Source organism: Clinocottus analis, unplaced genomic scaffold (assembly GCF_023055335.1).
Source record: "Clinocottus analis isolate CAN_PGR_092001 unplaced genomic scaffold, fCliAna1.0.p SCAF_16, whole genome shotgun sequence".
NCBI lineage: Eukaryota > Metazoa > Chordata > Actinopteri > Perciformes > Cottidae > Clinocottus > Clinocottus analis.
Window position 1 is genome coordinate 12,177,221 of NW_027175887.1, and position 27,376 is coordinate 12,204,596.

Below are 27,376 nucleotides of genomic sequence, written 5' to 3' on the forward strand. Positions count from 1 at the left end.
TTGGAACAAAACTACTTGGTAAGGTTCAGTAAAAGATTATGGTTCAGATCATGTTGCTCTTATTCTGAAGTTGGTACACGCCCTTACAGTAACGCCCGGTGTATAAAAGTGTACTGTGGAACAGTGTGGGTCTTTGCTTGACAGTGTCCTATTCAAGTGGAGGCTGCGTTGACCACACTACTTCTTTCTACGGGCATAACAGCTGAAGTAGGATTGTTTTTAATATTTGGTTTATTCTGATGGCTAAAAAGTTTCTAAGAAATGAAAAACAACTATAGTGTCATGTTCAACTGTCAAGAAAACAGTATAGTTCTAAACAGTTTTCTTGATGGTTGACCTTTGTACTTTCCTTTTCTCTTCTTGAATACGCACATTTTATTCCTCTCTGTGAATCCATTTGGATCGATTTCATTTTCACTGGGGAAGTTACAATCTAATATTCTAAAATATGAAGTCTCAAATATTCTGTTGACACTGTGTTTGTTTTTGGTAATAAGTTTTGTTTAATGTTGCCAGACTTTCTTTTTGTAGCCATGGGTGGAGGATCATCAACACCGCCTTCTGTGCCAAAACCAGCTCCTCAGCGTAAGTTACTTGAATATTTCAGAACATTGTTCAAACTCATGTGGATCAGAAGATTACTTTGCACATTTATTTCAGGAATATGAAAGAGAGGCACGGGTAGATCAAACATTGTAAATAAAAACCTACAGACAGTCTAAAATTCAAAAATACATTTGATACATGTATATAAATAACTGATTGTACATTTGTGTTTTGGATGTTTCACATCATGTGTATTATATTAATATATCTACTTGTCAGCTTTGATGGAAGAATGGAGGATCTTAAAATGGGGGTGAGTGTGTTTAATTTATATTACATTTCATTTAGCTCACCCTTTTATACAAAGCAACTTACATTTTTGCTCTACACACCGTAGACACAGCAACGGGAAGTAGTTAAGGGTTAAGTGTCTTACTCAAGGACACATCGACAGGGACTAGCGGCGCTGGGACTCTAACCACAGATCTTCTGATTAAAAGAGTGGAATGCTACACACTGATCCACAGACGCCACATTGGGGCCGAGAGGAGTCAATTCATGATGCCTCTAGTATATAATGGCTTTAATTCAAGTATTATTTATACCAGGAATGTGCAACTGCACACACTCCTTTGTTGACACTATCTCTCTTCCTGACATTGTTGTGTTTGCTTTCAGTTTCAGCAACCTGTTGGTTTAGTTACAGAGATGTCTGTGACAACCTGCAGCAACCACTAAATTTGTGCAACAACATAATAATGTTTAAGTGCATCGTGATCTGAAATATAATCCTTTTCCTTATTGAACAGCAAAAATAAGGAAGAGCTGCACTTTGTGAAGAATTACCAGCCTCAAAACAGAGAAGTCAAGCAGCTCAGAGTTCTGCTTCATGGACCTGCTGGTGCTGGCAAGTCCAGCTTCATCAACTCTGTCGAAAGTGTTTTGCAAAACAGAATTACTCGACGAGCTTTGACGGATACCATATCTGCTAAGAGCTTCACCAACAAAGTATGAATCTCTTTTCAGTGTGATTTATGTGAAAAAGTATGTTATTCACTGTAATACTTCATGAAGTTTAACAACTCTTTCAGCCGGTATTGTGATTTTATTTATTCTTGTGTGCACCTTCAAAGATACATGCAGTACTAGTTGTAACCAATCCAATGAGACAAAGCGTCTCATAGACATGTTTCAATAGGTTGTGATTGTTGTCATTAAAACTGCACTTTCTATGTTTTACAGTACAAAGCTTACAACATCCACAAAGAAGGACCTGGGACATTTTACCCTTTTGTCTTCACTGACATCATGGGACTTGAGGATGGAAGTGAGAACGGAGTTTGTGTGGAAGACCTCAAACTGGCCATGAAGGGGCACATCAGAGATGAATACGATGTACAGTTCAGATAATAACTAAATGTTTTGGATGCATTACAGTAATAACTATTTTATTTATGTAAAGATATTTATTTTATTCTTTGATCCGATTTTTTTCCTTCTTCACCAGTTCAATCCTCACTCTGTAATATCTGTGGATAATCCAAAATACAACATGGACCCAACTCTGGAGGACAAAGTTCATGTTCTGGTTTGTGTCATTGATGCCGAGACACTAAGCATTATGAGTGACTCATCTAAGAGAAAGATGAGGGAAGTGAAACTTGCAGCTTTAGACATGGGTAAGGTTTAATTGGGGAGGTTCATACAATCAATAACCTGTCAAATAACGAATGAATCAAATAACCTGAGAAACATTTATTTGATTGAACTGGATTCTGCTTTGTATCGGCAGGGATTCCCCAACTGGCAATTATCACCAAAATTGATGAAGCTTGCCCAGAGGTGAAAAGAAATGTAAAGAACGTGTATAAGAGCAAGTACCTGAAGAAACAGGTAGGTTTCCATTTGTGATTGTGAGTTTGGAGAGAGTTGCTATTCCAATTGGAATACAATTTTGCTCAACATTTTAATTTCTAACAAAAAAATCTCCTTTGAGCAGCACTTTTATTTCTTATATTTCAAATTGTTCAAATGTAGATGGATGAGTTCAGTGCTACGCTGGGCTTGTCACCAAACTGCATCTTTCTCATGAAGAACTACAACTCAGAGATCGAAATAAACGATGATGTTGATACAGTGATACTGAGCGCACTGAAACGGATCCTTCAATCTGGAGAAGACTTTCTCAACTACGTGTAGTCCTACATACTGCTGAGGCAAACCTTTTATGATCAATGTATGAAAAAATGGCTTCTTTAAAACAATATACATTTCATTAATAATGTACATGATTTGCATTTGGGGTATTTTTTTTAATGTTCATTTTTAATCATGTTACTGCAGAATTTATATCCAGCCTGGTCTCCTAGAAAGTACGCTCCAATACAACAAAACTGCATTGTCACTTGATCACCACTAAGGCCCGCCCCTCGAACACACACTGGCTAATCAGCAGAATCAGCAGGAGGTGGGGCTTAGAAAAAGGTCAAAGGGGTCAAACCCTTGAACTTTTTTCTGTAAACAGTGCTGTAATTAGATGAAGTGGGCAATACAACTTTTTATTTTATATTATTTTTTATTAGCAAGCACACAATCTGTACAGTTTATGCTCTATGACCGGCAAAATGAAGCAGGTAGGCTGCACCACTCTCACTATGCATTTTAGTTTTGGTTTTGTGTTAATTTAGTAATGCATTGTAGATTTAGATCAAAACTTTTATTTAACTACTGATTGCTGTTGCTTTATTTCAATATTCATAAATTGCTAAAGAGTCATCACTGCTGTTCAGGTAAAACCACAATAAAAACTGAAAGTTGTATATAGTCTTCTTTTATGTGAGTCCTTGTAGTCTATTCCATACACTAAATTGTCTTGTAATGCAATCCCTGTAAGTGATCCACGCAGTATTGCACACGTTTACGTATTATGTGGTAAGACATTAACACTTTTCAAGAAAATCCCAAAACTAAACTGGGGCATGAATTGGCATAAAACTATGTCAATATTCAGTGTAAAAGTGTCCCATTTGAGTCTGGAGTTTTAAAAGGAGTTAATGATGAAATTAATATACATTGGTATTTTATATAATTTATATTTATATTGCATATTCCTTCGAACCAAATATAAAAAGCTTACGATGTTCTCGTGTCATTACTTCACATAATCTCTTTCAGAGTATGATTGAGTTATTTTTTTCTCCTGCTACGCCTTGAGAAACGTCAGTCAGACTGTCAAATAATCCTACGTCGTTAGGGCGATGTGACGTCATCACGTGATCTGGTCAACAACTCAGCTGTTGTGATGATGGCTTCAAGGACCGTCAGAAATGTTTGAAATTACGAGACCACCGCGATGACAAAAACAGAATTACTAATAGGACAGCAGAGCTCGTGATTCTTTATAACCTCCCATCAGATGTCATTCAAATGTAACTTTTCATAAAAGTATCTTAATACGTAATACAGTAATTAGATTGATCTTACACATTGCACTTAAGTAGTTTCCTGTGTGGTTTCCTCTCCATTATATTGGTGCAGCACCAAAAATATATGTGGGTGCCACGCTACTATAATATAGTGATATAACATGTTATTTGCATTCCCACAAGATCTAACATATGTTTGTGGAGCAAAGGGGCATCGGGCTGTGATTTCTGTGTTGAAGTGACACTGGAAAGTAGGGGCTTCGGGAAGGCATTTGAAGGCAACACGGGACAAGCGAGGGGAAAAGAGGAAGACATCCACGTAGCCTATCTCGCGTCGCAGTCGCGCGGCCGTGTTATGTCTAACGGTTATTTGATGAAACGCGGCTTGCAATTACGCTGATAGGCGGTGTTCATAGTGGCGGGGTAACGCGGGACAACCCACACCGGTCCCGTTCGCTGAAAGGGAGAGGACTAAAAAAAAAATGGAGCTGGAAGACGGAGTTGTGTACCAGGACGACCCGGGGACATCAGCGATGATGTCTGAGCGGGTATCGGGCCTGGCCAACTCCATCTACCGCGAGTTTGAGAGGCTCATCGGGAAATACGACGAAGACGTGGTGAAGGAGCTGATGCCGCTGGTCGTGGCGGTGCTGGAGAACCTGGACTCGGTGTTCGCGGAGAACCAGGAGCACGAAGTGGAGCTGGAGCTGCTGAAGGAGGACAACGAGCAGCTCATCACCCAGTACGAGCGGGAGAAGGCGCTGAGGAAGCATGCGGAGGAGGTGAGTTTGAGTGGTGCTGGGGAAACTGGGATGGTCGCCGGGGCATCCCTGTGGGGGGAAGGAATGAGGTGGGGGCTTGCCTCGGGTGATGTGCCCTCCCAGCATCCCTTTCGTGATGACCCGCTGGACACGTGGCCGGGGGCAGCGTCCCGCCCGTCCTGCCACGGAGCTCGTTGTGGGATGTAAACAAGGCAGTGTCATGGCTAACGTCTTTGTATTAGCCGTGTGTCATAGCGGAACGGCCAGTGACGTAACACTGCATCTCCAATCGAATGGATGGGACTTTTAACCCACTGCTCCAGCAAAGGCATCTTTCCAGCAGCATCAGCACCCATCTGCAGCCAGCCTCATGCTTCAGGTGTGTCTCTTCTGAGCCCTGTGAGACCCTGACTGGGGAGACAGCAAGTGAAGTGACTCAGCGTTTTGGGGGCATCACTGTAACATAAATAAAATAAACCCACAGTGATAAGAGGATGGAGACAGACACACTACCTGCATGGACAGTGATTATATTCCTGTATTTAGGGTCCTTCACTAGTAACAACACTCTTTACTGCCAGCAGGTCATCACCTCTGACCTTCACCCCTGTGCAAAGCACTTAAGCCATATTCGTCACCCTCATAACCACTCAGTCAGATACTTTAGGCCATACAAACTGTAAATTGTATTCAGGATGTCACACATACATGCATTCAAAGCGAGGCACTGTGCATCCAGGAACCTTTTCATTTTTTCATTGAATGGTAAATTGGTTACCTGCGACTCATCATTGACCACCAGTTGTGTACATCCATACGGTTGTTGGACTTGTGAGATACAGATTTTAAAATGCTATTAACTGATGCAGCATATGTTTAGATATTAGCCCTTTGTGTGTGGTTCAAGCTGAAAGACAATGAGATTCTACATTTATTGTAATGCCAGCTCTTGATAGCATTTCTCATGAGACTCTCTGTTAAATGCCCACGGATAGAAACTCCATACCTTCAGTTGATAACCGTCTTCCTGTTATACATTTGTTATAAATGAGACGGTTAGAGGCTCTGTGTGACGCACACTTACTTTGATTTGTACAATCGGCGCGAAATCAAGTTCACTGTAAAGTTTGATTCTGTGTGTGTGTGTGTGTGTGTGTGTGTGCGCGCGCACATGTGTCAAGGATCTGGTGTATTGGCTGGGATAATGTCTATGTCGTGTGTGGTTTAAGTGTGTGAATCTGCCCTGAGCTTTTGAATTGAAGGGAAACGTGATGTGACTCAGACCTTCTGTCCCAGCTTGCATTTTTGACTCGGGGACAGCGGGGACACTGGCCCCCAGTATGCCGTGGACACATAGACCGCTCTGCACACACATTGACAGTGAAGCACTGTGACAGCCAGACATACATAAACACTCATACACATGCTTCACACTGACACTACAACTGCATCCTTCACTGTTATAGTAACACATCATGTCAACAACACAGTAATTGCCAAGTATGTGTACGCGATTGTGCAGGAAGTGAAGTGAGCAGGGATACGCTGAGTCTGTTGGAGAGGCATGGGATAACTTCCAGGTCATGTGATCCTTTGTCAGACACGAGGAGAAAGGGAACTTCAACCAGCTTGCGTTTGTAGCTTATTTTCCTTTTTTTTGGTGTCTAATTCTGGTGTCACCGAAATAGACTTGCATTTTTAGACCTTCTGTTTGCTTGGCTATCGATTGCTTTCTGAATCAAGATTTCACACAGATGCAAAATTGATAGAATCATCATCCCAACCGCTCCGTTATTAGTGCAACCGTCTGTCCCCCAATCTCTCATGTAATTTGTAGACCTTGCCATGAAATTAAACAGTGAACATTTTTATGATATTGATGACTGACATTACATTGATTCTGACTAAGTCTGAGGTATCTAGCCACCGGTTCAGATCATTAAAACTAATATACAGCCTTCTCCAGTCTCTCATTGTTCTAAACCTGCATTAATGCTGCATTACATACAGCTTAATGTACGACCACAGGATTGCTGCTTCTGAGATTTCTTGCATTTATTCACTCGTCAGCTCAACATTATTTCATTATTCATGATTTATCTAACTGATCAAATGTTTTTGCACATTTGTTGAGCTTATGATTTGGGCAACCCTGAGTGAAAACTCTGTCGTGGCCACTTCACCTCTGCAGCAGAGATACAGCTCCATGTGAATGAGATGAGTTTAATCTTGAGATCATTTGTCATTAAGTCTTAGCAGTTATATTCAACAATTATATTTCCGTTTTTCAGTAATATAGCACAAAATAACATGCTGCCGAGCAGACTGTAACAATGGTTTGTACATCAAACTGCAGTAGCACTTTGCATCCAAAGGAAATTGAAGGGGCTGTCCTTCCTCTTCCTCTTCCTTGGGTTAGGGTCATGGCTTGCTCAGCTGGACAGGATGTGGACGCTCACTCTTCCACTCAGAGGTCTGTCTCGAAGGAAACTGGGAAGAACTGGAATTTCTCAATGAACCATTAAGTCAAAACCCTGCCCCTCTAATGCTGAATGTAATATTCTGGAAAGTTACGTTGTCACAGTGGCACATGTCCTCCGTGCTGTCTACAGGGCTGCAACTACTGTTCATCGCTTATTTTCATTATTGATTAATCTATTGATACATGTTAATTCATCAATTGTTTCTATGAAATGTATTGGGGGGGAAAAATGTTCATCATGACTTCCAAGATTTTCAGATACCTTGTTTTGTCCACCAACAGTTCATCCTCTCATTTGAGAAGCTGTAACCACAGAATATTCAACATGTTTTCAACTATTTTGCCAAAAAATCATTAAAGGATTATATGATTTTTTATCTCGATTGATTGAGGAAGCTAATTGTTTTAGCTGTGTGTCAAATACCAAAAACATTGCTAATCTAATACTACTTATATGTTGCATACAAGTATACAAGAAAAGTTGCTAAAACATGAATAGTTTCCAGTTTTCTTTACCTTTTTAGTATCATCAATAACACAATAATGATACATATTATCACATTGTTATCGTACTACAATGACTTATGATGGGTTTGGGATTAATTGCCCGTGAATCTGACCACGCGCTGTGTTTCTGTTTGTTTTTGTGTGTGTGTCCGCGTTCCTGAGTAGAAGTTCATTGAGTTTGAGGACACGCATGAGCAGGATAAGAAGGACCTTCAGAACCATGTGGACAGAATGGAGTCCCACTCGCGCCAACTAGAACTCAAGATCAAGAACTACGCGGACCAGAGTGAGCACACACACACACACACACCCCCCCTAACCCCACACACACACAAATCCATATATTCCCATGTGCAAGGCGTTTCCTTATTCTCCTCTGCTGTTGCCATTTTATCTCTCTTCATATAATCTTTCTTACTTGTTTGATGTCTCTGTCATGGTTTGTTATGCCTACTTTCTCTTTCTACACACACACACACACACACACACACACACACACACACACACACACACACACACACACACACACACACACACACACACACACACACACACACACACACACACACACACTCTCTTTCTCGCTCTCTGCTTGGATAACTAACAGTAAAGGGATTATAGGATTTCTGTTATTCGCGTCCTCCTAATGCGGCAGTGCGTTCCCGCCCATCTCATTGGTGGATTAAGGAACGGAGCGAGAGCGATTGGCTCTCACATTCGGTCTGGTTGGAAAACGTCGATTCCCACTGTGACCGGTCTGGTATCTAGTGGGAAAAGCAACACAGCTGGTTAAAGTGAGTCATTCATTCACACAAAGCTGTGAGTAAATGCCAGTATAAATTTATGTTATATCTAATGTTTTGCAGAAGAATAAACAAGGCAAACGTAAGTGGTCAATAATTGGTTTATACTTTAAAATACAATTGTATACAAAATGGGAAATCCTTTCGAGTACACGCTCCACGCAACTAATCAGTGGGTTCAATCAACCCTCGGCCACGCCCTGTGAATAGTAAATAATTAATTGATGACTGTATGCCGCAGCACCTGAACTCATTACAGCCTGAGACATAAAGGACAGAGTCCACAGCTGATGACAGTGTAGCTCAGATTTCTCTAGCCATTCTTATTCTAGCTTAATTTTCACTAAAGAGACCTCACAATTATCCTTTTTCTTTCTCTGTCTCTCGCTATCCTGTACTCCCATTAGGAACTTTTATAGCTAATTTCTATCTGTACCGTCAGGTCAGACATCCAGGCTGATGTTTGCGAGTGATTTTGAGATATGCAACGCTCTTTTAAAAGAACATTTTGAGCAAAAGGCATCCAACAATCTGATGATATAGATAAAAAGACACACGTCTCACCCTCTTGGCTTCCTGTCAGATTTATGAAAGTATATTTAATGGCCTGTAAAGGGTCATTGTGCAGCTCCCACAGATCAAATTACATTGTTGGCACCTCTTTAATGTCGTCTTTTTTGTGTTGGCGTTAAACAGCTTTTTAGGTAAATTCAATTATTAATTCAATCAATATCATTGGCTTAATGTTCAGCTGCACAGTGATTTGCCAAACTTGAACAGCACTAATGCGAACACACAGGAGGGATTACTCCGGTCCTCGGTTATCTCCCTCGTGATTAGTGTCTGTATAGCCGTCCGCATTACACGTCTCCATCCCCCGGGAATGCCAGAATACACACAAAGTTAGTACGTCATCATGCAACATGCAGAAGCTTTAGCTGCTGTAATTGATAGTATCCAGCCTTTATGCTGTATATCCTGTCTGCGGCAGGAGCTTTCTGTGTGGCTTAGGCTAGACCTGACGCGCTAGTCAGGGATTAGGTGTTTTTGTCACTTCTTAAATCATCCCAACATTGAAACCCATTTGAGTGGGATTACCCCCTCTGCCTCGCACTAGTGCCTGCCTGGTAGAGCAGACTTATGCAAGTGGGCTGTGCACGCGTTCATGTACTACAACGAGTTACAATGAATGTCTACGAGTTTTAAAGATTGTTTTGTTATTATTGACTTTGTTGTGGAGAGTTAAGGTAGGGTCTGTACAGTCGATATGAAGCTTCTGCCACCTGCAGGGTATCCTAGCTTAGCATAAAGACCAGCAACTCTGAAGCTCATCACATATATAAAAGTCATATCTTGTTTGTTTGATTTGCACAAAAATCGTAGTGTGAAAACAATGATTTGCTGTTTTGTGCTGGACTATTTCTTGGCAACCAGGAAGTGACTGAACCCGAGCAGGAAACAGTCTGGAATTTTATTTTATTTACAGTTTCTGTACACACAAGTTATAACATGTTTTAAAAAAAAAATCTTTTTCATTTTGTAATTAGCTCTTAAGAATAAGTATTATCTTTGACTTATGCCTTGTAAATGGACTTCCTGAAACTGAGCAGCGGCGTGTTATGCTTCAGTTGGCAGGTTAGAAGAGCGTGAATTGGAGCTCAAGAAAGAATACAACTCCCTCCATCAGCGACACTCAGAGGTAAGTGGCAGACAAAGGATGAGGAAGGAGTTATTGTCAAGTTGTTATCATTAACCACACTGATGACGAGCTTTCTCTGGCTCTTTTTTTTTTTAAACTTCTGCAGATGATCCATAACTATATGGAGCATGTGGAGAGGATAAAATTGCAACAGATAAGTGAGACTTCAGAGTTGAGCGCAGTCGGTCGAGTCAGGTGAGACAACGACACCTTAAGTTTCTATTAATGATGCGCTCGCGTCATAATGGATGGATAGCAGCCATAAAATGAGTATTCATTTTTTAATTTAAGGATATATGGAGAATCTATTTTAGCTTTTTTTAATACAATTCAAATTGTGCCCGGTGGGAATTATTATTACGACCGGAGAGATTTAGATATGTCACACTTTAAAAGATTTTCTCGACTACCAGATTATGGAAACTCTGATTACGGCGGCTGTACGAGTTACAGAGTTGGTTGTAATTAATATGCTGTGCAGTGACAATGCACCATCATCTTTAGGTTTAATTATATATTATCTTAGAATACATTTTGCCTTTTTCTGATATATTCAGGAACAATCTGATTTTTCCACTTGTAATTACAACTTGTATGTTGACGTTATGATAACTCTTATATGAGAAGAATACTGCAATAAAGACACGTGAGAAAACAGCAACAGGAAAAACTATCTTAACAAACCTGTGAACAAGTTTATGTGAACATCCGTATTTTTACATTTATATATCAAGAACCATTTTGCTGTATTTCACCTCCGCTATTGTATCACTTCAACCAAAAAGAGCACAAACATAAAAGTCGTACACATTTTCTCCCTAACATAATATGTTCAATGCTTATATAAAAATAAAAAAAGTTCATCAAAGTACCTACAATTCAAAACACTACCACAGCAAACATGTATTGCTTTAAAAGAGCTCAACTGAGACAACATTTGTTCATTTGCACCTTTGAGAAAATGCTTTTTTTCCATCCAGGAAAGAGCGGCCTCTTTCTTTGGGGATCTTCCCATCATCCAGTGGAGCGTCGGTGCTCGTCCCCGAGTCCCAGGCCAGGGCAGAGACACCGGGCACAGAGGGCTGGAGATTCACCGACCCAGCGCGGTCCAACAATGCAAGCCTCAAGGTAGGCGTGTGGAGGGCTGCTTCATGTGCGCTTTAAGCCTAGTAGGTGGGAAATAACGACTTATTCCTGTGTGATTCAAGAACAAAGTCATGTCTGGTTCACGGCATCAGGTTGATAACTCATGTGGGGATTTAGAAAATGAGCTTCAGCCATGATGTGTATGATGGTGACAGACAAATAAATTAATTATAGACAATTATTTACCTTCACCTCCTATTATTATATTATCTTTGGTCCAGAGTGTTAGTTGCGCATCCTCTCTGATAATATGATATATCCACTGACTGAATTATCAGATTATCAGATCTGAAGATGAAGTGTGCTTTCAGCGTTTTATCTCTTTGATCAAAATCCACCGTGTACAAAACATGCAGAAAACTAAATGTAAATATAGAGAATTATCTTATCGTTGAAATCTCTTTTCCTGGCTGAGTATTTCCAACCCTCCTGCCAGCGCTGAAAGATGGAGGACTCTTTTTGGCTTTGGATCCATTTAAAAATAGGGAACCTTTGATGAGGCTCTGGCGTGCCTAAGCGTATTTTAGTAGGCGTCTGACAAGGCCATCTCTGTTTTCAGACATCTTCCTCTGTAGCCATTGATGAATATGCAAACTTCCATTCTTCTGGTGCAGCAGTCTGAGGAGATTGTTACATGTAGGAATATTCATATTCAGAATAGAAAGAATGCAAATCATCACCCAGAGCTTTATTGTATAATGTGTATTTTGTAGATTTCAGTTCACGTTAAACTGTTTAAAGATTCACAAGTAATTCTTCTAACGTAGACATTATTGTAGTTACGTTCACTCACATGAAATGAAGCGGTTCATATACAACTGACTGGTACTCAAACTGTTATGGTGTGTAGGTTATGTTTGTGTCTGTGGCTGTTAGGACCTGGTGGGTGACAATGCTAATTCATCACCACCACTGCGTCTGTGTAAAAAACTGGGACATCAGCTCTGTGGCGTGATGCATGATGGGAGTGATGCCGCTGTATGGCTTGCAGCCAGGCACTGAAGGAGAAAAAGGCGAGCTGGAATGTGATCAGTTCTTATGTAATCAGTGCTACAGGACAGGTTTTGTTGAGCTGGACCCTTTTGAACATGAGGGGCTTTGATATGCAGACAGGCTCTTAGAGCTAAACAGAGATGTCATATTTATTTATGTGAGTGGGTGGTGCCTCAAATGAAGAGGAACGGTTAATGATGTGCATATGCAGCATGCCAGGCATGATCTAACCTCCATCCACAATAAGAGCATCCCATTGTCTTTGAAGCTGACATAATTTTACTTTTTAAATAGCAAATTTATTTAATTATTTTAAGACTACACATTTGAAAATGTAAAATAAATCGAAGGTTGTAGAGTCAGAAAGAAGTGATCTTACCAGTCCTTTGTAGCTCCTCATCTCTGCTGCCGGTGTCTGCATTTCATCTGAACTGCTTCTGCACATGTGAGCTTCATTCTTACTCTCCCCCCCCCAAGCAGTTGGACTTTGTCGACCCCCCAAAGCCAAGGGAGGGTAAGAGTGCGCAGGACTCTTCTTGGGGGAATTCACTGGCAGATGACTGCAAGGTAGTTGGATTAATGGCGGCTGACGGACGTTCCAGCCGCACGCCTGCATTGGCTGTGGACAGCCGACTGTTTGTGTCTGCGTGTGTGTGGGCTTCAGTAGTCTCCCCCCCACTTCGCTGTTTTATCATTTCAAAAGCGTCGCCTCTCACTGTGTGCATCTATAGACCCTCACTTCACAGACCACCTGCGCTCGATCGTGCTACATGCAACCATGTCCTGTGTGAGGGCGTCATTGTTTGGAGTCGTTTTTAAAAAAATCTATGTGCGCATAACAATCAGCTGTGTCACGGAGGGAATTGGTGAATTATGTCAAATTTGTGTCTTTCAAAATCAACAGCGTGGTTGCATCTGGCCTTTATTATTCTTTACCATTAAAATGCATGACTTATATTTGTATACTTTTATATGCCTCTTTGTGAATTTGCTTCATACATGCAGATCTTTAACAGAACTAACATTTTCTATCACTCATTGTACGATAACGTAGCATCATACATACATACGAATAGTGTCTCTAATGCTGTATTTGTGTCATGAGTTCTAACGTGCAGTTGATTTATACTTTCAGTCTCTGTGCAGTGTCTTCGTAACTGTTTCTCAATATTGTGTGGGTTCATCTTGTGTTACTCGAGGTAGAATGGCAGCTCCCATTGTGGCCATGTTTAATTTCAGTTGCTGTGGTGTGACCCCCTTGCAGGCCGTGGAGCTCTGTGTTAAGTTCCGTCTGTGTTTGTGTGCTCGCTCTGTGTTGCTCATGTTTTCTCTCTGCATCTGGTTGGAAAACTATAATCAGCAACATTGTTTAGTGGTTTTACGTTGATGCATTGTATTTCTGTTAGATTTCCTGATGTTTTAATGGGCTCCAATTTCATGGGAAAGAAACCCAATTCCCTGTAGTTTAGTATTTCAAATTGTTGTGTTTAAGGGATTTAGAGGCACATTTTGTTCGACAGTCTTCTGTTATGCTGCATGCGTATTGTATGTAGTAAACCTTCAAACCCTTTCTAGTTTGTGATTGGCTGTTTTAATCTGTCCAACCATGTTAACCTGTTAGATCATCAACTGTGTTGTGATGCTGTAGTTGTCTTTGTCGTCCACATGTGTTCTGTATGTTCTGTCACTTTTGCAATATTTCATTTTGTCCCCCGTCGTTGAATAGATATCTGTAGTTTTGCTGTATTTAAGCTTTCCTTCATTACAGGATGAGCTGTCGGACTTCACGGCATCCGACATGGAGAAGGGAGATGGGAACAGTAAAAGCACGGAGGTGCAGGCGGCACCGGGGACCAGGTCCATCCTAGTGGGTAAGGTCCAACATCATGAAAACGAATCACATTCCTCAGTCGTCTGTCATTTTTCTTTGTTACATACCATATATGATACAAGGGATTTGCATATGGTGTTTATACTGTAGAGGTGTCATAGAAAGAAACGGTTTTGTAAGACTTCATTCGGAAAACATCCTATTTTTTTTAAATTTTGGCTAACATACATTATCCTGCTTTCTCTTTGCTATTTTGGCATGTGCTCTGTTAAACATAGGTTTGCCTGAAAAGCAGGAGAGCTCAGACGTGCAGGACATCATTGAGACCACCCCTGAACTGGACATGGATCTCATTGGATACAAACCCGGCAGGTATTAAAAGGCCACCAGGCCGGTTTCAAACAATGTTTCGCCAGGTAGCATAGCATCACCTCCTGTTTTCTTCTTCTTCTTCTAGCACTCCTACTAAAGGCATTGAGAACATGGCATTCGACCGAAACACAGAGTCTCTGTTTGAAGAGCTGTCTTGTGCAGGCACTGGGATCATTGGGGATGTGGATGACGGGGCCGACCTGCTGGGTGAGTTAAAACCTTATTTTTGTTGAAACAATGCAGAACTGAAATGGAATAATGTAGTCAGATACATTTAATCTGAATTGTGGTAGAATATTCGGTATGAAATGTCTTTATTTATTTGGGAAGCGATTGTTGTTGTAATACTAATTTAAGCCACGAGGGGCTGCAGCTAAATATTGTGTGTCAGCGAGTTATGTGAAATGATTGTCACGCCTTTCTTTAGGCTTTCACAGGTGAAACAAAAAGTAATGTAGAAAACGTATCCGAGCAAAACTTTCTTTTCAACTGTTTCCAAGATTGAAAACAAATTAGGAAACATAAAACGATTTTTCGATCAAACCATTTCTCACCTGTTCTTCAGTCACAATCACACGGGAGAAAACTATTTACATCAGACTTCTCTCAGGGCTTCCGTAACTTCTTAATTTGAGCAAATAAAATTGTTGACTTGTCGTGCCAGCCAAATGAATGCACGCTACCCGTACATATAGAAAAAAAAAACCCCATGAAGCTGTGGCTACTGGCGCTCCACTCTCCTGCTCTGTTGCTCTACTGATCGCACCTGTTTTAACCCATTGTGAGTCCAACGCCTGCTGGTTGCTGCAGTGCTACACAACTTGCTTTGGTCCAGCTGTTCTACACAGTGTTGGCCATCGACCCATGTTAACATCACCTCTCTCTCTCCCGTGTCTCATCCTCTGGCTTTTGTCCATAATCCCAGTGGAGTACTCTGGTGTGTATGACCTCAAACCTTTCCTTAGCTCAACATTACTCTGTAAATGTCCTTGACCTCTACTCATTAGTCACTTTCTGCCATATCCGCCCTCGTTACCGCTCACAGCTTTTCCTTCATTATGTTTGATAACAGTCGGCATACAGTTGGCTCAGTAATGCACCGTTTACATCTTTTAAGCTGCCTACCTTTGACTACTTTTGGACAGAGTTTGGTGCATGGATGATGGAGTTCAATGCTTCCTTTGTTGGCCTAACTTTTTTTAATTTTTACAGCTTGAATGACTTTTTTGGCCCTTGTATTTTCCTGTTTTTCCTTCTCTGTATTGCTACTGTTGTTGTATCAACTAGCTTTAGAGACCCAACAGCATCTTTTGCTTGTGGAGTCAACAGCTACTTGTTTAGCTTTGGCTCCTTCATCACTTCGATCATCCCACTGTATCAAACTATATCCGCATTTCTCTCTCTCTTCCTTGTTCTTTCTGCCTGACTTGGATTGCATGGTTTTCTCAGACCTTAGTTTGATTGGTAAGACCCCATCGACTCTACCCATCCTTCCCCTGTCCGTCATGTGACACGTGCTGTGGGTTTGTGTGTTTGTGGTAGTTTCTTGTGCTGTGTAACAGAGCTAAATACCTCAGTAGGAGATATTTCACATCCTTTGTAGTACCTTGTCGTGTTTGACCCTCGTAAGAATTAATCAGTGCTGCATCTTAGTCTGTAGTGCAGTCTAATGTATTCAAAACTTCAGCTTGTTGTCAAACTGTTCTTTATGTAATACAACTCTTTCATCATCAACTCTGTAAAGGAATGGGCCGGGAAGTTGAAAATCTCATTCAGGAGAATTCACAGCTGCTTGAGACAAAGTAAGCACATAATTAATTGACTCTGATATGTGATATCTTCTTAATCCTTTGTCCCTGTTAAAATGTGCTGGCAGTATTTTACAAGTGCACTGCAATGTCCTTGTTCCCGCCTGTCCAGGAATGCTCTGAACGTGGTGAACAAAGACCTGATACTGAAGGTGGACGAGTTGACCTGTGAGAAGGAGATGTTGGAGGGAGAGATGGAGGCTGTGCTGCAGGCCAAGACCAAGATAGAGGACAAGAGCAGAGAGATGGAAGAGGAGCTCAAAAAGTAGGTTGACTACTGTACCTACTGTAATAATGATAGAGTAACAACAGAACACAGCAACATGATTTGATTGAATTACATTTCTATCCTTGAAAGTTAAATAAATGGTCTTTTCCAGAGTGCGACTGGAGATGGAGGAAGTGAAACACAAAACTAAAGACGAGGAAGATGTGAGTATCCTGCACAATGTCTGAAGCTGCAGACATTCTGCTTATGTCATGTACACACAAACAGTACACATCCACGTTTGTCCTGTTTCTGTAAAGATGTAGCTGTATTTCTGAGTGGTCCTGTGTGTGTTCACTTGTGTGCGACCACAGAGTGATGTGCCGACAGCACAGAGGAAGCGCTTCACCAGAGTGGAGATGGCCAGAGTGCTGATGGAGAGGAACCAGTACAAAGAGAGACTGATGGAGCTGCAGGAAGCTGTGCGGTGGACGGAGATGATCAGGTACGAATCGACACACGTTGTTGTTTACACTAAGGCTAGTGTTGGAGTATCTCATTGGCTGTCACCAATAGTACCAGGCAGTGTTAAAGTCTCTTTCACCCATAGTTAATATTCATCACTTACAAACCTAATCCTACGTAACCGATTTCATCCTTTGAATGTAAAAGACAGTTGGACATCTTCAAACTGTCAACAGGTAACATGATGTCATCGTGTCCTCTTCTTTAGGGCCTCGCGAGAAAATCCAACACTCACAGAAAAAAAGAAATCCAGCATCTGGCAGTTGTAAGTCCTCCTAAATGTACTTATTTTTTTCGTTTGTGACTATCTTTGTCGGAGCATTAACTTTGACAGCATACAGAGGTCAACTGCTGTAACCTTTTCTTTTCAAATACATTTTTGTTCTCTTTTCTCGGGATATGCAATTGAATTGGCAGCATTAGGTAAAGATGGTTTAATAAACCTTCCTCCAGCCAAACCTCTCTTTTTTCCCCTCCACTGACACAGAACTGCTCCTCCATTACAAATGGATTCTACTTTGATGTGTCTTCATCCATAATGTTTTCTCTCCGAGCAATGCATCAGCTGTCGTTATCACAAACTGCTCAGACTTGACTCTCCTTGTGCCCCCGGGCCTTCCTGCCTCCTGCCTGCTGTGTGCCTTGGTTGATGTTTTCCTCTGTCGGCTCACAGGGAGCTTAAGAGCGACAGTGTTCCCCCTGCAGCCTGAATACACGTACATGTCTGTCTTAAGTCAGGTCGCACCGTCAGATCAGGATGCTATTTTTAACAGATGTAGCAGATGTGTTTCATCTGGCTCATTTGAGTGGACATCAAGAAGATATTGACCGGAAAAGTTAAGCAGTGAGCAAAATCCTCATGTGTTCATCACATAGTCACACATAAACAACTGGAGACACATTCAGGTTTCAGTCTGCTATGATTGCAGTGAAATGTATTGAATGGAATGTTTTCTGCATTGTATAGTTGAAACAATCAATCAGACATTTCTGGAACTGCAAACTTTTTATTCAACCTTTTTCTACACATGCTTAATGGTTTCACTTGACACTTAAGATGGTGTCGATACTTGGTGCTAAAGACACAATTTGGTCCGTGCTTGAAAAGGAGTGATGTTCAATGCCCATTCGCAGTCCGTTATGAGAGGTATATCAGCTGTTTCACGACTCCCAGCATGCTCTTCGTCACAGTACACGTTGGTGTCCTTGGTTGTCCGGTTGGTTGGTGACCCCCTACCTTGCTTTTTCCCTGCTCTCCTGTATGCTCTGTTTCCTTCTTTCGCTTTCTGTAACTTTGCCAACTGCAGCTTTAGCAGACTGTTTAGCTCCACCTCCTCCAGTTCCCCTGCTATAAAGAAGGTGGAGTCCCAGTCCAACATCAAATACAACTCCCCGGGCAGCATGGTGAAGAGGAGCAGCACCTTCTCCCAGTTCCCAACCGAGAAGTCAAAGACATTTGACTTCCTTAATGAAGAGTGAGTAGCACAGTCAATAGTTAGTGTATTTTATCAACATGAGAGAAACCCCAAACCCTAATACATAACTGGAAATGTAATTATTGCATTTTAGTCATGAGACATTTCTTTTTCTAAAGCCGTTCAAGCCATTTGGGTTTGATGTCCATCACGACTCATTTCAAACATATTTGCAGGAATATTATGCTCACGAATGACCTGCAATAATGTCCATCTGTACAATGTATCTGTACGCTGATGACATTCCTCTCTCTTTGCCCTTCTTGTAGAAAAGACCAGTGCAGCTCGCCGTCGCGTAAAGAGCAGAAGAGAGCCCAGTACAGACAGGTCAAGGCCCACATGGAGAAGGAGGATGGACGAGTCACTGCACACGGCTGGAGCCTGCCCAGCAAATACAAGGTAGGAAATCAGAATAGGACACAAGTAAGAGGAAATATGGCGTTTTTTTCCATGTAATAATGATCAAAACGATCAATTTTAACCATGAGATTATGTCAAGGTACCGGTGACATGAAAATTAATATTCTAAATGTGTATGTGCATGTTCATGTGGGTCCACCCTCAGACAAGATTGAGACGATGCAACCCCCCTCTAAATATAAGCCATCCCTAGCTATCAGGAAGTGACTCATATCTCTTAATATCAGGAAGTGTGAGTCATGCTAAATCTGAGTATTTGAATGATCTTTCATCCGGCTTCACAGTTTAAAGACCCTCGATGTAATTTACAATAAAACATATGAGAGCTATTCTGTTTACAAAACAGACTAGACCAATGGTTCATTTTAACCGAGTATCCGTGTTTTGCAATGGCTGATTCAAATTGGTGTCAGCCTTCTCAAAAAAAAAAACATTTTCTGTGGACCATACCACTACTGCAGATGGTAACTGAGAGTGTTACAGAGCAACTTCAATCTGTGTTGACTATGTTGCCTTTTTGTCTAAATTTGAGTGAACATCTGTAGTGAAAGCCTGTTTCTTTTGCATGTGCTGGTTATTCCCCGACAGGTGGCAAATGGTGGACAAGTGGAGAACAAAATGAACCTACCTGTACCAGTATACTTGAGACCTCTGGATCAGAAAGATGCTTCTATGAAGGTACACAAGCCAATAACTAGACAACACAGCAGACTGTGCGTTTTAATACCAGAGAAAAGCTGATATTTCTAATGTCTTTTCTCTCTGTTCTCCAGCTGTGGTGTGCTGCGGGGGTCAACCTCTCCGGGGGAAAGACATTACCAGAGCTCATAAAGCAGACAAAGGGCTCTCAGAGTAGTCTGGACCAGTTGGAGCAAGAGAGTAAGGTAAGAGTGAGTTAATTAGGGACGAGGCATTGCTATTCGTAAATCCAGTGAGGTCAGAAAGTTCTTCAAACATTGGTTTAGTTTCTGTTGAGGCTCTTGGCTGATTTAGTGTTGTCCATAAGGATCAGGAGAAAGGGGAGCAGGAAAAGGAGCTGGTCCTTCAGGATGAGGCGTCCAGTAGGGTGTGGGTGTGCACCAGCACCCACTCCTCCACCAAGGTCATGGTGCTGGACGCCATTCAGCCCTCTGACTTACTTGACAGCTTCTACGCCTGCAACACCCACGTCGTCTGCATCGCCAGCGTGCCAGGTGGGCTGAGTGGTCGCGCTGTTGGTGTGTGTGGGATGGACGAGTGGTTTCCTTTGCGCTCGTCAGCCTCGACGGCATCGTTTATTTTCTTTCTCCTTCGCTCGTGTTATTTCTACAGGCGCGTTGGAGACGGATTATTCGGCAGGCGAAGAGGTACCCCAGGACCCGGAGGCCAGCCAAGGCGACGGGGTGTCACTGGCCGGCAGTGTGGCCAGTGTGGGCTCAGCGGGCAGCGATGGCGCCACGGCAGCAGAGGGGACCACCGCCATTCCCCAGACGGCCATCGCAGGTGTCACGGATCAGCCGGCTGAGCACAGCGGCATCTCTAGCTCAGGTGCAGTAGTTTTCCTCCGTCTTTGTGATACATGTTATCCACCCAAACCTTCCCCTATCACTCGTTTAACCCTCTGATTAACCCTGTGATCCACAATGCCCGCAGTTGAGCTGTCCAGAGAGACCAGTCCAACAGAAGACAGCGTTCCTGCGGCGGAAGAGGCAACGGAAGCAACGGAGGCCAACGCCGGCGTGGGCGAAGAAGGAGAGGAGGAGCAGGAGGCGGATCCAGACCAGCCAGGAATCTACACGGAGCACGTGTTCACCGACCCGCTGGGGGTGGGACCCACGGACTCCCCCTCTGCTCACACTCAGAGGTGAGCACTGATGTTCTAGATTATCACTTTTATAATTATTGGTCGGGTTTAGTAAATACTAACATATGCAGAGGTGAGATCGCTTTTTTTATGAAAGTTTTTTCAAAGTGAAAATCGGAGTGTATATTTTTAAGATAACCGTAAAAATAATGTTCTGCCCGATGCACAACAGTCCACCGTTTATTAGAAAGATTGATTGATTTTACTATAATAATTCCACAGCAGTAGTTTATGATCAAGTGGCATTATTCTTCTTTTCTTTCTTTTCTTTTTTTTTACCATCTAAAAAGCTGAACCATACATGCCGTATTTACTACTTACTGTACTACTATCAATTATTACACATACATAAGAAGTAAACAGTGTTTCTTTCCCTGCTCTCCATATTAAATAAACATTGATTGGGTATTTAGCTTATAGTAAAAATGAACAACCCTGGCAACGTTGATGTATACGTGATATTTAAAGAAGTCTGAACAGTTACAGTTTTCTTATGATTTTTCTACCTTCTGTGATCCAAGGGGACATGATGGCGAGACTTCCTTTCCAGAAGACTCAGACCCATCAGATGGGGAAGTCCTGAGGATGAGCAGCGCACTTCCCACCATGTGGTTAGGAGCTCAGAATGGATGGTGAGCAGGACAACAGCCACTAGAGAGCAGCAGCAACATATCAGGGCTCACATACACACACACACACACACACACACACACACACACACACACATACACACACACACACACACACACACACACACACACACACACACACACACACACACAGCATCGACAATGTGCACTGCTGGGAGCATTCACTGCACTATTAAGACATTACTGAAGATCAAGCGTGTTTTTATCCAATATCGGTTATTATATTGTGAGAAAATATACTAATGTATTATCCACTCATAAGCCTGCATTGCACTCTGCTCAGCATTTCTTCTTCTCCCCGTCTCTCCCAAGTCTTTATGTGCACTCGTCTGTGGCTCGATGGAGGAAGTGTCTCCATGCCATCAAGCTGAAAGACTCCATCCTCAGCATAGTGTGAGTACAAAGTCCGTTGTGTACTTCTGCAAAGACACACACACATACACACACACACCACTTCCAGATTCATACGTACAGGAGAAAAAAAAAGTGTTACAAGAGTGTGTTCATGTCTTGTTACAGGCACGTTAAAGGGAGAGTCCTGGTAGCTTTGGCTGATGGGACGTTAGCAATTTTTCACAGAGGCATTGGTGAGTCAGCACTCGTGGTGGTGAGACACTTTGTGGTTTAGACGTGGAGAATTCAGAACATTTTAAGTCCAGTTTTTGCATTTCATTAAGTTCTTGGTCTGAATTGAAATACCGGTGCCCGCATTTTATTTATTCGCGGCCATATTTTTGTTGTTTTTAAATGCTGTTTTTGTCAATTTACAAGGAAGCTGAGAATATCAGTGTAATATTTTGCACAGTGTTTATTCTCAAGCCTTTTTGTTCCTCCCATGCAGACGGTCAGTGGGATTTAACCAACTACCACCTGCTGGACCTGGGCCGGCCCCACCACTCTATCCGCTGTATGACCGTAGTCCATGACAAGGTGTGGTGCGGTTACAGAAACAAGATCTATGTCATCCAGCCGAAGGCCATGAGGATAGAGGTACCGCTGTGATTGATATTGAGTAAACATTCTGTCACTCAAATTAGTTTTCCAAACCGACAAAATATTGTTTAACCTTTTGGATACATTTCCATAATATTCTAACGTCGCATCATCTCGTTCTCTCACGTCTGAGCAGAAGTCGTTCGACGCTCATCCTCGCAAGGAGAGTCAAGTGCGGCAGCTGGCCTGGGTTGGAGACGGCATCTGGGTGTCCATCCGACTGGACTCAACTCTCCGCTTGTTCCACGCCCACACCTACCAGCACCTCCAGGACGTGGACATCGAGCCCTACGTCAGCAAGATGTTGGGTACGTATACTATACTCTGCCTACCAACGAGTCCTCTCTCCCAGGAATCCCTCTCTCTTCCATCTCATCGCTTATTTGAAACAGTAAACACCAGTGTGTTCTGTGTGTGTGTGTGTGTGTGTGTGTGTGTGTGTGTGTGTGTGTGTGTTGCAGGTACGGGTAAACTGGGTTTCTCCTTTGTGAGAATCACAGCTCTGGTGGTGTCCTGCAGCCGACTCTGGGTAGGGACAGGAAACGGCGTCATCATCTCCATCCCGCTGTCTGAAGGTATCGCACACCTCAGGGTCACCCCACACCACAGACTCTATAACAAAGCACGCATGCTCAACAATACGTGAGCTTTAGAGATGTCAGGAGGAACATTTTGTGAAAAGAAAATAGAGGAATTTCCCAAAACTATTTATTTAGGATAAAAGCTCTCGTTGATTTTAAATCCTGGCTGCCATGCATCTCGCTTCCCTCTGTGCATGGGTGTCACGTTCAGACAGTACAGCAATTATTTCCACCCAGGTGCTACACGTCGAATAAAAGAAAACTGAGTTGCCATGGATACAGGTCTTACAGTCACCTTGTAGCCCTGCTTGTGTAATATAACAACTTTTTTTTTTTATCATGTAAGCTCTATAGTCTTCCTTTTTAATTTGTTCTCCTTTATTTGTTTGACCTGCTCTTCTGATCGTGTGTGTGTGTGTCTGTGTGTGTGTGTGTGCGCTTCAGTGAGCCGTGAACACTGATGATTTTTGATACTGTTTCTCCCGCAACCTTTTGTCAGTCAGAGATTTGATTGTTCGACCTCACCTTTTGTCTTTTGCGCAGCTGTCTTTACCCATCGCTGACCTTTTTTGTGCCAAACCAAGATAATATATACGATGTGACATCAATAGCTTTTATTTTAAAAAAAAATGTACTCTGCAGCCAACAAGACGGCGGGAATAGTGCCAAATCGGCCCGGCAGCGCTGTACGGGTTTACGGGGACGACGGTTCAGACTGCGCCGTGCAGAGCAGCTTTGTGCCGTACTGCTCCATGGCCCACGCCCAGCTGTGTTTCCATGGACATCGAGATGCTGTCAAGTTTTTTGTCACGGTGCCAGGTAAGCGGCAAGAAATGGTGACAAATGCTGCAAAATGAATAACCATTAAACCATAGAAATTGTCAGCCGTGTGTTTGGGTCCAAAATACTGTATGTTAGTAATATGACAAACGGACATTCATGTCTGTGGTATTTATGTAGAGCTGCAATGATATGTAGATACACCTTTTTGTCACAGGCCAGGCGATGCCGCCTCCAGGCAGTGCAGATTCAGGCTCTGACGACCCTCCATCTGAATCCTCTGACGCAGCCGCCTGTGAGCCTAAAACATACCTGGTGATGAGTGGAGGCGAAGGCTACATTGACTTCAGAATGGGTGAGTATGTCACACCACTAACAAAACAAGTAGCATTCCATATAAAAGACTACCTTTTAATCCACATTAAGGTAGTGCAGCTGTTTACTGTACTTAAAGGGCCAATATAATATTAATAAATGTGTGAAATGACCTGACAATAACAATCAGTGTGTTTTTTGTTACTTGAGAATGAGCCGTTAGTATCTACGTACGCAGCAGGTTCTCTTCAGAGTCCACCAGGTTGCACTGCTGTTTCTACAGGAGTCCAGAACGGACAAAACCTTCACTGGGCCTAGATGGGGGCCTCCTGGGCCACCGTAGTTCTCCTACAGACTTAGCACAAGGAGAAGAGAGCTTGTCTTAATGGGAAAGATGTTTCCAATCTCTCCCAGACTTGATTCGGCAAGAGTTTGAAATCACCTGCCAAGAATGTTTTGACAGTACCTGCCCTTTTCTAAAGAGTTTATAAAAATGGGTTGTGGGTGATGCCTGTAGATGCAGCCAAATCCTGCACAATGGAGCTTTAAATCTGGTTCAAAGCCCAAATGTCCTCCCTGTGACCCCCCCCTGGTTTGACCCCTCCTCCTCCTCTTCCTCCTCAGGTGATGAAGGCGGTGAGTTGGACGGTTTATCAGAGCCAACAGCCAGCCAGCAGTCGCCTCCGACCAAGGCCGAGCAGAGCCACCTCATCGTGTGGCAGGTCACAACCTCATATGATTGAAAACCAATCAGACTGTTGCCACCAAACCCCTGCATGTCCTTCTCTAAGTTTTTTATTTGATATTATTGATCGTTCTTAATGCTTGAGTAGTTGACTACTTTGTAAAAAAACAAACAATTATTTTTAGTCCATGTTTTGTACAGTTTATTCTTTACGAATTTTAATTAGATACGGTGAAGTTTATGTTAACTTTAAGAATACGTCCAAGTTCCGAGTGTTCCCTTCTGCTGGGCTGCATGTTGGAGAAGCTGGTGTGCGATGGAGAGGGCCCTCGTTAACTCGGGTGCAGTCGTGGGCATAGTTTGAACAGGTAATGTGTGGAAGTCGGTCTCCCAAATGCTAAAATTATGTGAAATATAAAAGGGAAAAGCGCTTGAAGCAGTTTTGCAGTCATTGAAAAGGAGCAGAAGTATATTTTATACGACACACATAATACTTTTACATTTGTAAACCACATGTCTGTATGTGTGTGAACATCAGGTGTATGTATGCATTCACTGAGTATTTTTATGATATTAACCACTCAGAATATGTTCCTAACAAGTCCAAATGTAAACAAAATTGAAAAAAAGTCAAATTTCTTGAATGTGTTTACCAGAGGCTAATTTACTCTACTGTGTGGTCTGATTATTAGAAAAGCGGCTTGCACGTACCAGTGGTTAATTAAATGTGCTTTTATTCAGCAACAGTTGTAGGATGAAACACTTTGAGAGGTTGTGTTAATATTGAATGCCACTGATTGCCACTGGTTTATGTTTTATGACATGAATAAATGTCTCAGCAGTTTGGGTCCTGCTGCTGAATAGAAGAACCGGCGCACTGTACTGTAGGTTAGCATACGCCTGTGTGGGGAAAGCCCGCATCCTCGTCCAAGTGTGTGTGTGTGTGTGTGTGTGTGTGTGTGTGAGTGAGTGTGTGACTGTCAGCTCGGATGTTTTCAAGCAAAACCGTCGTCTGTCGTGTGAAGAAAATCGGCCTGTGTCGCCAGCTTGGTGCTTCCTGTTTGCTTCAGCTCATTGGCACTTTAAAATGTTTTTAAAAAAAATGTTAAATGTTAGTCGCTTGAGGTTTGGAGGAACACCCGTGGGTGATGCGCCCTACAATACTGTGTGCTAACCGTACGGAGGGAACAAAATGTACAAATATCTGTAGCGATGTGTCACTCCAGTAACCAAAAGACGGATTTATATTATTTTCATCTTTTCCGACATGAAAGGTCTTGTGAGTCTAATAATTTGAGGGTATACACGTTCAGGCCGTCGTCCTTTTGGGGAAATAAGCTTGAAAAAGGGAATCCGACTAAAAATAACATGTTTGTGTTTCACCTACTAATTCTAATGCACTAAAGGGAGTCTCTCCTGATTGCTTCATCATTCCTTCTTTTGTTGCCTTGAAGGCAACTATTGTCATTGTTTTAGTTATTTTGGGGTTTTTTTTTAAATTGAATTTTGAATTCATGTGTAAGTCACTTTTATGAATTATTTTGATGACTGTAACAGATACCAACATTAAGCAGGTGTTTTAATTTGTTTTTATATCGGAAAAGTTCAATCCACTTCAAAATAGGAACTTCTATTTTGTGTTTGCCATTCCAGTATTTATTTCCTTTGTCAACGAGCCTGTCTTGGTTCAGAATGTAACTTTCTACACGAGCAAATTAAATTGGGAGGCTATTGCAAACAAAATAGTCCAATGAGTTTATGTGATTGTTAATAATGGTCAAATAAAAATAAATTAATGTAATCATGTTGGAACATTTTTGATAAACCATGAAATAAAAGTGTGCAAACTTGACGGTTTTAGAACCACACATTCATGTACTAAGCTATGCATGATTTTTTTTTTTTTTTTAAGAGGACACTGCTCTGTTTTCAGCTACATCAGTTTATTGCCACCGTTTTGGGTGGGGTGGATGTCCATATGTGTTTTTGTGTGTACAGTACACGTGTAGGAGTTTGAATGCAAGACACAGTTGTCCATGTGCGTTTGGTTTTGCGGGTGTGTGTTGTATGTGTTCTCACCGTACATCCATCTGTACTTCAGAGACTGGTCACATGTCCCCGTTGCACCGGGCTTCTCTGGACGTGGTTCCTCCTGGTCAATGTTTGCTAAAACAGCATCATAGCCTTATTTTTAACAATCTATTAAACTCAATTTCATGGACACGTTTCTGTTATGTGTGTTATTGAAAACTGAATAATCCACTGAAAGATGATGTGGCAAAGTATGTTTAACACCATAAAAGCCTATTCTACTATAAGTAATGGGCTCTTACATGAGTTAGACCAGTGCTATTTTCATCTGTGCAACTTTTGAATCGAAAGGAAGCAGATTTACTGTTAATTTCATGAAGTATTACAGTGCATTACATACTTCCTCACAAATCACACTGAAAAGGGATTCATACTCTTATTTTTATGGTATATGACAAAGCTCGTCTAGTAATTCTGTTTTGCAAAACACTTTCGAC

General features: G+C 42.0%; 2 protein-coding genes across 9 annotated transcripts; both read left to right on the forward strand.

Annotated features, from left to right (window-relative positions):
* The first annotated feature begins 1,293 nt into the window (after positions 1-1,293).
* Positions 1,294-3,339, forward strand: LOC137787067 (interferon-induced protein 44-like). Of its 3 annotated transcripts, XM_068579299.1 has the most exons (6): positions 1,294-1,554; positions 1,789-1,941; positions 2,054-2,225; positions 2,339-2,439; positions 2,584-2,782; positions 2,890-3,339. In XM_068579299.1, exons 2-5 carry the CDS (start codon positions 1,855-1,857, stop codon positions 2,743-2,745), a joined length of 522 nt encoding a protein of 173 aa, XP_068435400.1. In that variant the 5' UTR covers positions 1,294-1,554; positions 1,789-1,854; the 3' UTR covers positions 2,746-2,782; positions 2,890-3,339. The 3 variants fall into 3 exon arrangements, with proteins under 3 accessions (XP_068435400.1, XP_068435398.1, XP_068435399.1); XM_068579297.1 differs by having other exon boundaries at positions 2,584-3,339; XM_068579298.1 differs by having other exon boundaries at positions 1,464-1,590; positions 2,584-3,339.
* Positions 3,340-4,268: 929 nt separating this feature from the next.
* Positions 4,269-27,060, forward strand: spag9a (sperm associated antigen 9a). Of its 6 annotated transcripts, none has more exons than XM_068577911.1 (32): positions 4,269-4,753; positions 7,887-8,007; positions 10,153-10,223; positions 10,330-10,418; positions 11,204-11,351; positions 12,840-12,929; positions 14,131-14,233; positions 14,472-14,565; positions 14,651-14,772; positions 15,491-15,502; positions 16,015-16,029; positions 16,310-16,367; positions 16,486-16,638; positions 16,754-16,805; positions 16,956-17,086; positions 17,315-17,371; positions 18,414-18,581; positions 18,851-18,980; positions 19,590-19,679; positions 19,775-19,885; positions 20,008-20,194; positions 20,313-20,528; positions 20,634-20,844; positions 21,366-21,476; positions 21,807-21,887; positions 22,014-22,081; positions 22,336-22,484; positions 22,624-22,795; positions 22,949-23,062; positions 23,711-23,887; positions 24,066-24,203; positions 24,788-27,060. In XM_068577911.1, the coding sequence occupies exons 1-32, from the start codon at positions 4,454-4,456 to the stop codon at positions 24,904-24,906; spliced, it is 3,858 nt and encodes a 1,285-aa protein (XP_068434012.1). In that variant the 5' UTR covers positions 4,269-4,453; the 3' UTR covers positions 24,907-27,060. The 6 variants fall into 6 exon arrangements, with proteins under 6 accessions (XP_068434012.1, XP_068434014.1, XP_068434013.1 ...); XM_068577913.1 differs by having other exon boundaries at positions 20,014-20,194; XM_068577912.1 differs by having other exon boundaries at positions 12,843-12,929.
* Positions 27,061-27,376: the final 316 nt, after the last annotated feature.